At 45.5% G+C, this 15,487-nt stretch overlaps 1 protein-coding gene across 20 annotated transcripts in view; it reads right to left on the bottom strand.

Annotated features, from left to right (window-relative positions):
• GPHN (gephyrin) overlaps positions 1–15,487 on the bottom strand; it is a 780,484-nt gene that overhangs the window by 143,018 nt on the left and 621,979 nt on the right. For 11 of the 20 annotated variants that reach the window (XM_040333276.1, XM_040333279.1, XM_040333280.1 and 8 more), the window contains one exon: positions 775–807. The exons of the other annotated variants lie outside the window; for them this stretch is intronic. In XM_040333276.1, coding sequence (XP_040189210.1) covers positions 775–807 — 33 coding nt within the window. The remainder of the gene's footprint in view (positions 1–774; positions 808–15,487) is intronic. 20 annotated transcript variants of the gene reach the window in all.

The following is a 15,487-nucleotide window of genomic DNA, read 5'->3' as shown; positions in this document are numbered from 1 at the left end:
AAGTGAAGATGCTAAAGAAAATGCTCTGTTGAGATGCTTTATGAACACGGTGTAACTGTATGATTTATGACGATTTTGGCTTTGACAACGATTTCCATAGACTCACAACAGCAAAGCAGACTATGGCAGCAGATGCCAGAAATTCGTTGTTCATATGACACAGACCACAAATACGCATACCGCTAGTGAAATACAAATGATTGTCAGGTCTTTGTTATATATAGCCTTTACTTGAACCTTTAAGCATATAACCAAAATATAGAATACTAATAGAGTATGATGCTAAGACATTTGAAGCATATATAAATAAACCTACGTGTACTCATAATCTTAAGGAAAATGCAACATTTCCCTGAATGTTTAATAATCCCTAAATATCTAAGGACAGGAGGCTCTCACTCAAAAACATATATAAATATAGGCAAGATTGAAAGAATAGTCTAGTTAATGCACAACACTGTGTGGCAAGGCAGGAGCAAGTAAATATATTGGCAATGACAGACAACCAATTGTGCAGAATAATGCCTGGCAGATTGGCTGATGGTGGCATTGATTTATGGGTAATGTGAATTTCTGTTCAAAAAACACAATGAAAGAATGTATACATAGTTTAGATTAGAAATGTGTAAAGTCATCATAGGAGCAGAATCAGAGATTGCTAGATTCCAGACCAATGACACAATATAGACACTACGACAATCAGTATGGAAGAGTGAGGAAAGTTGAAGCAGAGCAAACCACTGAATCTATGAAAGGGAAAGTCAAAAATACAACCTGAGAAAAGGAGGGGGCAGCAATCCAAATGTCCTGGAAGAAAAATGTGTGATTTGTTTCATCAGCCTGTTTCTTTAGAATAGATAAAGTCATGTGATATATGAACAGAGCTGCTATGGCTCAGACAAACACACAGCATCCTTGCATTATAATTAAAAATGTCACTGAACTTCACACAGTACACAGCAGTTAAAGCGTGTTAAAAGCAATGGGTTGCAATTAACACACAAAAAAAAAGCACATACACTAACTAAAAGCATGGTCTGTTAGCATGAAAAAATAAGTTTAGATGGAGGTATGTTATGTGAAAAAGATGTAACAAAAACATAATTTTCTGTCCTCCTATTGTGTTTATCTGTAAGTAGTTCCACACTTCCCCTAATACTTATCCGTTCCTTGCAGGTATAGGTCACTGCTACACACAAGAAAACTGCAATTCACTTTGGGGGGACATGACCACATTATCACATACTAGGCCTTACTAATCCATACCCTATTGGGCAGCAACACCAAGTCCATACATATCACCATTTAGATGCAGTATTAAATCCATAAATACATTTAAAAATAATATTCTATTTAATCATAAATATGTACAGAAGACAAATTACGAATAAAAACAGCCTATTTTAGATCACATGATAAACACTACACATTAAATCTGTGCGTTTGGGGTAGAAAAAAATACTTTTGCAAGTCAGATCATTTTCTAAAGTGCAAAAAATCTCCTTCATAATTCTGTCTTCAGAATAGGGTCAGTTTACAGTGCCTTGAAAAAGTATTGACACCGTTTTAAATTTTCCACATTTTGTGATGTTACAACCAAAGACGAAAATTTATTTTCTTGGGGTTTTATGTGATAGACCAACACAAAGTGACAACTAATTGTGAAGTAAAAGGAAAACGATAAATGGTTTTTACATTTTTTTTTACAAACATGAAAAGTGTGGCGTGCATTTTTATTCAGCCCCCTTTACTCTAATATCCCTAACTAAAATCTAGTGAAACTGATTGCCTTCAGAAGTCACCTAATTAGTAAATAGAGTACACCTGTGTGTAATTTAATCTCAGTATAAAGACAGCTGCTCTGTGAAGTCTTCAGAGGTTCGTTAGAGAACCTTGGTGTATAAACAACATCATGAAGGCCAAAGAACACACTAGACAGGTAAGGGATAAAGTTGTGGTGAATTTTAAAGCAGGGTTAGGCTATAAAAACAAATCCCAAGCTTTGAACATCTCATGGAGAACGGTTACATCCATCATCTGAAAATGGAAAGAGTATGGCACAACTGCAAACCTACCAAGACATGTCTGTCCCCCTTAACTGACAGGCCAGGGAAGGAGAACATTAATCGGAGACGCAGCCAAGAGGCCCATAGTAACTCTGGAGGAGCTGCAGAGATCCACAGCTCAGGTGAAAGAATCTGTCCACAGAAGAATAATAAAAAATAAAAAAAGGGAGGAGAGCCGGTGGTGACGTCACCTCCGCTCTCGGCCGGGAGCGGAGAAGTTACTGTTTGATGCCTGTGTCATCTTTTTAAATGTGAGAGTGTCTACGTCTTTTTTAAAATAAATTTGCTGTATGTTTTTACACTATTGGAGCGTGTTCCTTCTTCTATGTTCTCCGCTGGGAGCCATTGGCCCATGATAAAGGGGTTATAGACGCTGCTGTGGACTTAAAGGGACCTGCCTGGGGTGAAAAGCGCATTGCTATAGAGGAGCTGCTGCCATTGGGTTTATATAAGAGGCTTAAAGGGTCACTAAAGAATTTTTTTTTTTAGCTAAATAGCTTCCTTTACCTTACTGCAGTCCTGGTTTCATGTCCTCATTGTTCGTTTTTGCTTTGAGGTTGCTGTAATTCCTCTCTGTTCTGGACACTTCCTGGTTGTCTGTTTTCTTGATCACCACAGTACTGGGAGATTTCTCACTGTGGTGACTAATCAAGGAGGTGTGATTACTGTGTGTCAGCACCAATCCAGTTTCGTTTTGCAAAACCTTCACTGCCCTCTATTGGCTCTTTGTCTCTGTACATCAGAGAACCAGGAAGCAACAGCAAAAACGAAACTAAACTGCAGGTACATTATATGATTGTTTTTATCTATTTTTAATCATTTTTAAAAGGCATCAGTTAACTATTATGTCTCTATACCCTGTAAACAGTAATTTCAGCAAAAAAATAAAAATTTCCTTTAGTGACCCTTTAACTGTAAGTCAGCTATAGGTGAGAGGCTGAGGGAAACCGGGCACCTGGAGTGGAGCACCTTGTGATTTGGTTTGGAGAAAAAATCTTGGACATTGATTTTGGCTGCATAACATTGGATTTTGGCTTTATTGCTATATGCCAGTGTTTCTCAATTCCAGTCCTCAGGCCCCCCCAACAGGTCAGGTTTTCAGGATTTCCCTCAGATGAAAAGGCTGTGGTGATTACTAAGGCAGTGAAACTGATCAAATCACCTGTGCAAAATAATGGAAATCCTGAAAACCTGACCTGTTGGGGGGGCCTGAGGACTGGAATTGAGAAACACTGCTATATGCACATAGACTTTAATTTGCACATTATTGCATGAAGACTGCTTTATTTAATATATAAAAAATGTTCATTTATATATATTTTCTTACATATATATGAACCATTTCTTCATGTATATTTATATTTTTTCACGTATATTTAAAGCGGAGTTCCGGCCACAATTTCACTTTTTAAATATAAATACCCCTGTAATACACAAGCTTAATGTATTCTAGTAAAGTTAGTCTGTAAACTAAGGTCTGTTTTGTTAGGTTGTTACAGCATTTAGACACTTTATAAAATAGAAATTGACTGGCGCCATCTTAAGTGTGGGCATCATGAAGCCAGACTGTATGACTTCCTGGATTTCAGCCTTGCAGATCTCGCACATGCTCAGTGCTGCACAAGCAGTGTCAGATCAGGTTTCAGCACCTGTGCTGTCCAAGTCACATGATTCTTTGAGACTGGGGAGTGCACAGACTCCTGGAAAGTTACACCCACTACATTCCCAGGAGTCTGTGCGGTGTAGGTTAGGAAGCATTAAGCACCTAGGTGCAGGAAGTGGGAAGATTAACTATTCTGCCTAGCAACAACACTTTGAAGGCATCTAAAAAAAAAAAAAAAATTCGTAAAGGACTAATGACATTTTTTTAAAACTACTGATGTAATGTTATATTTATGGGTGGAACTCCACTTTAATTCATTTCTTCTATTTATTGAAATCATTTGCACCATTTGCACAAAGCTTTTACAGCACTATTTAATTATTTGCTGCTTATTGTGTGTTTACTATCACTGGATTTTATGCACTATTTATTGTTTGTTATATTAATTATTGTGTTATTAGTAAGCGCCCCAACACCCCCCCCTTTTACATGTCCACAGAAGAACTATTCATCGTGCACTCCACAAATCTGACCTTTATGGAAAAGTGGCAAGAAGAAAGCCATTGTTGAAAGAAAGCCGTATGAAGTCTTGCTTGCAGTTTGCGAGAAACCATGTGCTTGACAAAGAAAACATGTGGAAGAAGGTGTTTTGGTCAAATGAGACCAAAATTTAACTTTTTGGCCTCAAATCGTGTATGGTGGAAAACTAAAGCTAGCCATACATCTATGGATTATCTGCAGATTTTCTATGGTTAGATGGAAAAAGTGCAACAGATTTCTCCATGTATGCTAAACTGTGTGGATGGAGGAATCTCCCACTGGGCCAAGCTTCAGTATCTTGCTAGTCGGCCCCGCTGGCTCTCAACCTAAACAATGCCTGCACCCAATCAGAATGTTAAGAAACATGTCCATATCTTGCTAGTCGGCCCCGCTGGCTCTCACAAGAGTTTTGCAGACTCTAGCCGGTTTTCTTCTAAGATTGCCTAGTATTTGGCTCCATCCATCAACTCTGACCAGCTTCCCTGTCCCTGCTGAAGAAAAGCATCCCCACAAAATGATGCTGGCCCCCAACATGTTTGACGGTGGCAATGGTGTGTTCAGGGTGATGTGCAATGTTAGACTGGCCATACACCTATAGATTATCTGCAGATTTTCTATGGTCAGATGGAAAAAGTGGAACAGATTCCACCATCTACGCTGAACTGTGTGGATGGAAGAATCTCCCACTGGCCCAAGCTTCCATATCTTGCTAGTCGGCCCCGCTGGCTCTCACAAGTTGATGGATGGAGTCGATCTTGCAAGTCGGCCCCGCTGGCTCTCACAATGTGAGAGCCAGCGGGGCCGACTTGCAAGATCGACTCCATCCATCAACTTGTGAGAGCCAGCGGGGCCGACTAGCAAGATATGGAAGCTTGGGCCAGTGGGAGATTCTTCCATCCACACAGTTCAGCATAGATAGTGGAATCTGTTCCTCTTTTTCCATCTGACCATAGAAAATCTGCAGATAATCTATAGGTGTATGGCCAGTCTAACACTACACATCACCCTGAACACACCATTCCCACCGTCAAACATGTTGGGGGCCAGCATCATTTTGTGGGGATGCTTTTCTTCATCAGGGACAGGAAAGCTGGTCAGAGTTGATGGATAGAGCCAAATACAAGGCAATCTTAGAAGAAAACCGGCTAGAGTCTGCAAAACTCTTGAGACTGGGGCGGAGGTTCAGCTTCCAGCAGGACAATCACCCTAAACATACAGCTAGAGCTACAATGGAATGGTTTAGATCAAAGCATATACATGTGTTGGAACGGCCAGTTAAAGTCCAGACCTAAATCCAACCGAGAATCTCAATGCGCTCCATCCAATCTGACAGAGGTTGAGCTATTTTGCAAAGAAGAATGGGCAAAAAATGTCACTGTCTAGATGTGCAAAGCTGTTAGAGACATACCCAAAAAGGCTTGCAGCTGTAATTGCAGCAAAAGGGGGTTCTACAAAGTATTGACTCAGGGGGGCTAAATACAAATGCAGGCCACACTTTTCACATTATTTGTAAAAGAATATTTATAATTTTCCTTCCACTTAACAATTATGTGCCAGTTTGTGTTGGTCTATCACATAAAATTGTAATAAAACACATTTACATTTTTGGTTGTAACATGAAAAAATGTGGAACATTTCAAGGGGTATGAATACGTTTTCAAGGCACTGTAACTCTAACACAATTTTTAACTAGTCAATGAGACCATCTCTAGAATCTATTTATTTCCAACAACTTGGAAGTCAGTTGATAAAATATCAAAACCAAGGCATGGTTTATATGGCTTTAGACACCCTTATGCGTATACTGCTTAAAGTTGTTCAGACAAAACAAATAATAAATAAAAAAAAATAGCTGGCAATAAAAAAATGTGGAAAAAACTGTGGGGGGTCCCATGCCAAAATTAAAAACAAAAAGGAGAGCAGAGTCTCCTCAAAAATTTAAATAAATATGGCCTGGGGTTCCCCCCCAAAATCCATACCAGAGCCTTATGCAAGCATGTAGCATGACAGGCCAAGAAAGGGGGGAACGAGTGAGTGCCTCCCTCCTGAACCATACCAGGCCACATGCCCTCAAAATGTGGGAGTGCTTTGTGGCAGGGGGATCGCCGAAAGCACCTTGTCCCCATGTTACCCTTTTAGGGTTGTTGGGGGTCTGCGGGCGGGGGGCTTATCTGAATCACAATGCATGCCACCACCACCGACCCGAAAAAAGCAAAATCCTCCGGTTCCGATGAAGGCTCTCGCTATCTGACAGCTCTTTAATAACTAAGGGGCCGGGCCACCTGGCACCATGTGGTGCCGCCCCTCGTGAAATCACTGACCCAGCATGCCCTTAACCAATGGCATCACAAGGGGGCGGGTCACCCGGAGACGTCCCTGGGTGACAATGCCCCTTAATTATTTAAAAGCTGTCAGATGGTGGGAGCCTTTGTTGGGACCAGAGGTTTGCTTTTTCTTTTCTTGGGTTGGCAGTGGGCATCGTGATTGATGATGGATCTACACAGGGGGACCATGTTAAAGAGGGGTTCCAGATTCCAATAAGCCCCCCCACCCACAGACGACCACAACCACCAGCCAGGGCTGTGGGAAAGAGGCCCTTGTTCCCATCAACATGGGGACAAGGTGCTTTGATTGGTGTGCCCCCCTGCCCTAAAGCACCCCCCTCATGTTGAGGGCATGTGGACTGGTATGGTTCAGGAGGGGGGAATCGCGTGCTTAACCCACCCTCCCTTTTCTGTCTTGCCAGGCTACATGCTCTAAGAGTCTGGTATTGATTTTGGGGACCACCAGGCAATTTTTTTACATTTTGGCATGGGAGTTCTCCTCAAAATCCATACCAGTCCTAAAGGATGTGGTATGGATTGGGGGGGACCCCATTCTTTAAAAAAAATGGTGTGGGGTTCCCTTTAAAATCCATACTAGACCCAAAGGGCCTGGTGTGGATTAGGAGGGACTCCCATGACTTTTTTTACATTAACCACTTATGGACCCCTTCACGCCGATATACGTCAGCAGAATGGCACGGCTGGGCACAATCACGTACCTGTACGTGTCTTTAAGCCCAGCCGCGGGGCTGCGAGCGCGCCGCTGGTGGCACGCTCACGACCCGGTCCTAAGCTCCGTGAACGCGCCCGCGGGACCCACAGACCTGTTTGCCGCCGGTGTCCCGCGATCGGTCACCGGAGCTGAAGAAAGGAGAGAGGTGTGTGTAAACACACCTTCCCTGTTCTTCACTGTGGCAGTGTCATTGATCGTCGGTTCCCTGATATAGGGAAAGACGATCAATGATGTCACGCGTCCAGCCCCGCCCCCCTACAGTTAGAAACACATGAGATCACACTTAACCACTAGGGGGCACTGTAGGGGTTAACTCCTAAACTGCAATTGTCATTTTCACAGTAAACAGATTGCATTGGCAAATGATTATTTTTTTCTGCCACTACACTCTCCTGCCAAAAAACGCTGATAAAAGCCTATGTGTGCATAAACACATAGGAAAACATGCAGGGAAATTTAGAGGCAGTTTAAAAAAAAAAAAACACCACCCAAAACAGCGGCTGTATAAATGCCTAGTGTGCCTGAGGTCTAAGGCTGTCCATAGAACAAATGAGCTGTTTAGAAAGAAACATGGATTCTCCCATCCACACAAACAAGGAGGATGGAGAAATCCTCCTTGAAGTGTAAATGTATTCTGACAGTGGGGACTCTTCTGCTGTCAGAACACACTGATCAGTGCTGCAGCTGTTGATTGAATAAAACATTTCCAACATTCCGTTCAACAAATGTTGATTTTTAGATGGCCATAGGGTGATCAAAATTCATCCAGTCCCTGTGGAACTAGACAAATTTCAATCCATCTATGACCAGTTTCACGCCAACCAATTTTTTTTTTCTACACTTGGACACAATTGGGAATGTGTTAGGTGCTTTATAAGGCATTTACTACTCACAGAAATAGTATATTTCCAAGCCAAGATACAGAAATTATAAGCTTGTAGAGATTTTAGTCCTTCCCCCATTTTATAAAAAATAAATCGATACTAGCTTTGGCTGGAGTTCCATTTTAAAAGCAGCAAAAGAAGCAAGGCAATGAGGTAATCAGGGAAACTTTAAACTTGAAGCATTATAGGAGAATATTTAAAATAACAGTATCACATTTAAAAAAAAAAATTAAGCACACTGGTTAGGTAGTACAACATCTACTTTTTGGTCATTAAGGGAGACAGACAAATAATTTTAGAGCCATGAAGGGTAACATTACATAACACTTCAATAGCATTTAACTGCCATTTTTTCCTATGCTGCTGAAAAATAAGATTTTTGTTCTCGCTGTAAAATCATTTTCTCTGAGTTCATGGATGGACACAGCAGCAATCTTGACAAAGTGGGTATTAGACTAGGCAGAAAACTTGTTAGAAAGTGTTAATCACATCACACACTGAACAGTACCGCTCCAGGGGGCGGTCCATCTGGGTATAACCCCTCTCCCTGCATCTCGCAGCTCAGTTCGTCAAAAAGCAGTACAAACAAAAAAGGAGGGGTGGGTGCTGTGTCCGTCCATGAACTCGGAGAAAAGGATTTTACAGTGAGTACAAAAATCCTATTTTCTCTTTCGTTCATGGATGGACACAGCAGCAATCTTGACAAAGTGGGACGTCCCAAAGCAGTGTCAAAACGAGGGGTGGGAACAGCATTAAACAAACTTCACCCCACAGAGCTCCTCAACTGAGGAGTTGGAACCTTAGACAGCCGCCTGCAAAACCTTGCGGCCGAAGGAAGCATCCAAAGATGCACTTACATCAACCTTGTTAAATGTTGTGAAAGTGTGAACGGACGACCAGATCGCCGCCTTACACACCTGGAAGACAGACGCTTGATGTCGGAGAGCCCACGAGGCACCTATTGCCCTGGTCGAATGCGCCATAACCATAAAGGGGGGCGCATAAGCCTGAATCACGGTCTGCCTGATCCACCTAGAGATGGTGGCCGACGAGACCACCAGGCCCTTCTTGGGACACGCCACCGAAACAAACAGTGAGCCTGACCTCCGGAACGAAGCAGTAGCAGGTAGGGAGCCTTGCACCACAAGGCTGCCAGCTCAGAAACCCCATCTAAATGACGTGACAGCCACCAAAAAGACCACTTTTTGAGAAAGTGTCAACAAGGAAATTTCCCTAATGTTTTCAAACGGTGGGTTCTGAAGCACAGAGAGGGCCAGATTCAAGTCCCACGGAGGTAGTGGAGGCCGGACCGGAGGGGCCACATGTCGGACCCCCTGCACAAACGTGCTTACCAGAGAGTGAGCCGCCAAGGGTCGTTGAAAGAAGACAGCCAGGGCAGAAATCTTCCCCTTAATTGTGCTTAGGGCAAGCGTTTGGTCCACCCCATGCTGCAAGAATAGCAGGATTCTGGAGACCAAAGTACACGGATGCCACCCCATTTCCTCACACATGGATATCTAGGTCTTCCAAGTGCGATGGTAAATCTTCCTAGAGGATAACTTCTGAGCCCTCCTCATGGTAGAAATCACTGAATCCGAAAGGGCTTGGTCTCTTAGTACCTGGCTTTCAATAGCCATGCCGTTAAAGCCAGCGACTGTAAAAGCAGGATGAAGTATGAGACCTTGCGACAGCTGGTCCTCTCATAGCGGTAGACGCCAAGGGACATCTGCTACTAGATGCACTAGGTCGGCGTACCAAGGACGCCGAGGCCAACCTGGAGCAATAAGAATAATTGGAATCCCCTATGCCTCAACTCTGCGAAGCAGATGAGGCAGGAGCTTTAGGTGAAGGAAGGCATATATTAGCCGATATAAAAAGGAAAAAAGTGCGCTTACCCAAAAAAAACAAATAGTGAACAAGCTGCTAACTCAAAAATGTTATACTAACATAAAATCTTATACAAAAATGTGAAGTAGCGCTAAAAAACTGAAGGCCTTCAGATGACAGAAGGCTATGTGAAAAAACAAAGTATCAGCAGAGAAAAACTTTTTTCTCTGCTGATACTTTGTTATTCAACTGTAAGTGTTACTACTTTTTTTTATTAAATACTTTTACGATATCACGCCATGTGAGTTTTTCTCCTCCTCTCACATATTGGACCTGCCGATTCTTCCGTTCCACCATTGGCTGAGACGTCCCATTGCTGCTTACTGTGTATATCCCCTCTGCTCTGACTGATCCTGATGGATCATATGCTCTGGTAAGGGTCAGTGTGTGTACCGGTGGTGGTTTCTTCGTGTTCACACTGTCTGTTGCCAGTCACTGGGGGATGCACTTATGTGTTTTTTATCACACGGATTCACACTATATGAGTTTCTTTTCTCTTCTGGTTGCTTTATTGGTGGATTTGTGACCCCTGGAGGGATCGTATAAACAGACAAGTTCTACTACAACATACCCAGGGATTTCAGCTTGACTAGGTCCGTTAGGACCTTCCTTTGTGGTAAGGGTCAGCAAGTTGCATTTTCCATGTTGGAGCCAGATCTTTCTTCTCTGTTTCACATTGGGGTGTCACGCTCCAAATTTGATACACACTTGGACTATTAACCATTTGTTTTCACTTATTTGTACTACATAATTTTGATTGACATTGGTCTTTCACATAGCCTTCTGTCATCTGAAGGCCTTCAGTTTTTTAGCGCTACTTCACATTTTTGTATATATTAGCCGATACTGACTCCACAGTGTCACCAACGCATCTGTCGCATCTGCACAGGGGTCTCTTGACCTGGCCACAAACCTCAATACCTTCCGATTGAGTGGAGAAGCCAGGAGATCAACGTCCGGCTTTCCCCACTTTTGGTAAAGGAGCTGAAACACATCCGGGTGTAGAGACCATTCTCCTTGGTCCAGCATCTGGCGACTTAGGTAGTCCGCCTGGCAGTTTTCCATGCTCTGAATATACACAGCTGACACGCTCCTTTCTGCCCACCTCAGGATGCAAGCAGCCTCCGACACTGCAGCCAAGCTTCTTGTTCCTTCCTGAATGGTTGACATACTCCACCGCCGTGGCGTTGTCTGACTGGACCCTGACTGGGCGCCCCCGCAGCCTCTAAGACCCTGACAATCCAGGGACGATGGACACTTGTCCCATCTGGAAAGAATTTCCTTCTGCAACACTCGAGTGTGAAAACGAGCATGTGGAACCACCTCGAAGGAGGCTACCATGAGGCCCAGGACTCGCATGCAGAAGCTAAGTGACGACCATCTTTGGGATGTCAACTGGCACACCGCAGCTTGAAGGGTCTTCAACTTTTCCACAGGGAGAAAAACTCTCGCCTCTGAGGAGTCCAGAACCAACCCTAGATATACTAGGCATTGAGTCGGCACCAAGACTGACTTCTGAGTGTTCAGCACCCAACCAAAATCTCGAAGGGTCTGACAGGTTATAGACACGCTCTCCTCTAATTCTGAGTTGGAAGTGGCTCTCAGAAGAAGATCGCCCAAGTAACCCACGATAGCGATTCCACGTTGTCTTAGCAGGGCCAGAATCGGGGCCAGCACCTTGGTGAACACCCTCGGTGCCGATGCCAGACCGAAAGGGAGAGCCACAAATTGATAGTGGTCCTCCCCAACGGCAAAGCGCAGAAATCTCTGATACCTGGTGCATATGGGGACATGCAAGTATGCGTCCTTGATGTCCAAGGATGCCAGAAAGTCCCCAGATGAAGAGCAGCGACGACAGAGCGAACCGACTCCATCCGGAATCTTTGTACTTTCACAAAGCAATTGAGAACCTTGAGGTCCAGGATTGGACGAACCCCATCCTTCTTGGGTACTATGAACAGATTTGAGTAAAACCCCTGAAACCTTTTCTGTACTGGGAATGATTACCCCGCGTACCAGCAGATCCTGAACTGCCCCTAACAGGGGTACCCGACGAGCTGGATGAAGCTGGAAGTTGGAGAGAAAAAATCTGCTTGGAGGACAAGAGAGAAACTATCTTGTACCCTGCAAAAATTACTTTGCAAACCCACCAGTCGGAGATCAGAGACGTCCACTGAGCCGTGAATTTGTGAATCCATCCCCCCACCCATGAAAAGGGCAGGGCAACCTTCATGCGGACGCAGATTTGTCCGCAGGCTTGTTGGGCTTGCGAAACCTGGGAGGCTTCTGTCCCTCAGCAGGCGCTTTATCGGCCAGGGATCTTTTACCTGCAGCCCTGGGCCGACGAAAAAAACACTTGTGCGTGGTGAAAAAGGGCCCTTGCCTATGGCAAGGCTACTTACCCTTTTTGGATTGCAGAAGCAGAGTGCTCTTACCTCCTGTGGCATCCTTAATAATGTCATCCAGAGATGCTCCAAACAGTCTGTCGCCCTTAAAGGGCAAATCCATCAAGGCTTTCTTGGAAGATTGGTCCGCAGACCAACCCTTTAGCCAGATCAGATGGCGCAAAACACCACCGCATAGGCTGAGGCTCTGGACAGCAAGGGAATCGTATCCAAAGCTGACTCGCAGACAAACTTAAGGCCCTGTACCAACTGGTCGGCCAGAGCCACCTGTCTTTCCTTTAACCCATGGTGCAACAATTTGGCCCATTCAGTAAAAAGTCTGAGACACCAGGGCCCCAACCAAAGTTGGACGCACTGCCGAACGGGTGACTGCCTCAGCCTTCTTGTCAGCAGGGTCCTTGAAAGCAGGAGCCCCTTCCACCAGAATTGTGGTTACCTTGTTTAACCTGGACACAGGGGGGTCCACTATTGGGGGGGTCCATTTCTTTAGGAAACTCTCCTCAAAGGGGTACCGAAACGCCAAACTTTTAGGGACCGAAAAAAACTTCTGTGGTTTGTCCCACTCCTTGTATAAAAGTTTGTCTAGATCAGACACACAAAGGAAACACCTTAGCAGTGTGGGTCGGCTTACAAAACCCGAAAGGGACCAATATCTCTGCCGCTTCCACAGACTCCTCCATCTTTAGAGTATCTTGCACTGCATTGATAAGATCACCTACCAGAGCCCTCTCGTGTGCTGACCCAGAGACATCCTCACTGTCCGACCAGTCTCGGTCTGCATCCTCAGACACATCAGAACCAGGGCCATGAGCCGCAGCTGGGCCAGGCTCCACATCAGAGTTGTCATTAGAGGATGTCGGGGGGAGGGGGCGCTTTTTACCCCCCGTGTTCCCATGCGCCGCTTCCACCTTGGCAACAAAGGCCTCCAGGATCGCGACACAGCGTTCACCGATACCGCGGGTGCAGGGGCACCAGTTGCCAACTCAGGTGTTTCAGGGGGAGATGCGTTCGCTTCTGATGCAATGCTGACCCACGCGCCTGACACACAGGAACTCCAGGCAAGGTAACAACACCCCACCCTCCTAGCTGCCGCAGAGACGAGGGGCCCCCCCAGAAGACTCATCACCCTAGAACGGTCGCCACACAGTTGCCGTCCGCCACCCGTCTGAGGTGCTTTCTCTACAGCCGCCTGTGTCAGTCTGAGCCTTCGCAGCGTGTGTTGTTAATTTGTGTTGGTTAAATGAGCGCTAGAGTCCAAAAACACTTGCAAAATGGCCGTACTGTAAACTGTACAGACCACAAGAAAATGCCCGCCAAGCGGCAGATAGAGGCCAAAACAGGTGTCAGATGCAGGCAAAATGCCCGCAGAGTGGCAGCTAGAGGCCAAAACAGACGCCGGGCCCCACCAAAATGGCTGCTGACCGCATGGAGGGTGAAACACACAGGTATGAAAACACAACTCCGATTATAGCAGCACATCTAGCACCCCTGCCCCAGATGGAGTCCCCCCAGGCAGACCCCCGGCCCCCCACAGCTAGCCTAGCTCTTAGAGCCCAGGGAGGAGGGAAGGAAGGGACTGCCCAGCTATGTCCTCCTGTCGGAGCAGGGGACTGCTACTTACCCGTCCTGCGTGGCTTACGCTGGAAGCATCCCAGACAGACCATCTTTTGCGCAGTGATGGAGGTAACTGTCAGCCCGGCCTGCTGTGACTCGGCCATATAGACCGGTCATATGCGTGCCCTGGTGCGGGTAGCTCACCGGACACCCGTAGAGCGACTGGCATGTCGTGGATGACCCAGTGTGTAGCTAAGGTCGGCAAACGCTCGAAGGCTGAAACTGGGGAGACTACACGGATCTGGGATCCAGCCTGTCACCCAGTAGGCAGTTGATAGAAGATCACAGGAACAAAAGATAGAAAAGAAAAATCTGCAGGCCATGGGCCTGAAGGGAGTCATGTCCTTTTCCTATGCTAGGCAGAAAAAAACTGAGCTGCAAGATGCAGGGAGAGGGGTTATACGCAGAGGGACCGTTCACCCAAAACATTTTTTAACATTACATTCAGCCGAGTTTTGAAAATGACATTAGGCTGTTGTTTTTCAAATCCTTGCCGTACATACCGTATTATCTATATTTTCACCGCGGCTTCCGGGTATGTAATCTACGGGACTGGGCGTTCCAAATTGATTGACATGCTTCCTACCGGCACATACAGCGCGTCACGAGTTGCCGAAAGAAGCCAAACGTCGGTGCGCAGGCGCCGTATAGAGCCGACTCGCAGTCCGGCTTCTTTTAGCAACTTGTGACGCGCTGTATGCGCCGGTCGGAAGCATGTCAATCAATTAGGAATGCCCAGTCCCGCAGATTACATACCTGGAAGCCACAGTGAAAATATAGATAATACGGTATGTACGGCAAGGATTTAAAAAAAAAACTGCCTGTCATTCTCACAACTCGGCTGAATGTAATATTACATTTATTTTTTTGGGTGAACCCCCCCTTTAAGAAAAAATCTGCAAACAAGATCAAGTGACAGTATTTAGGTGAATCCATATAGCTACTGGGCCCTACTTATCTCATAGGGGTAACAAGGGAAATGGCTCCTAGTCATGTGAGAACTGTGGCAGCCAATCACATTGGTCACATGATAGCCGAGCCTACTAAACAAGATGCCTTTAACCACTTAAGGACCGCCTAACGCCGATATACGTCGGCAGAATGGCACGGCTGGGCACAATCACGTACCTGTACGTGATTGTTAAATGCCCAGCCGTGGGTCAGGGACGCATGCCTGCGACCCGGTCCAAAGCTCCGTGACCGCGGGACCCACGGAAACCGATCGCTGCCGGAGTCTAGCGATCGGTCACAGGAGCTGAAGAACAGGGAGAGGTGTGTGTAAACACACCTTCCCCGTTCTTCACAGAGGTGCTGTCATTGATCGTCTGTTCCCTGATATAGGGAAAGGCGATCAATGACGTCACACGTCCAGCCCCGCCCCCCTACAGTTAGATACACATATGAGGTCACACTTAACCCCTTCGGCGCCCC

This window comes from Rana temporaria, chromosome 13 (assembly GCF_905171775.1).
Source record: "Rana temporaria chromosome 13, aRanTem1.1, whole genome shotgun sequence".
Taxonomy (NCBI): Eukaryota; Metazoa; Chordata; class Amphibia; order Anura; family Ranidae; genus Rana; species Rana temporaria.
The sequence above is the reverse complement of the archived record's forward strand: the minus strand, read 5'-3'. Positions and strand labels throughout refer to the sequence as shown.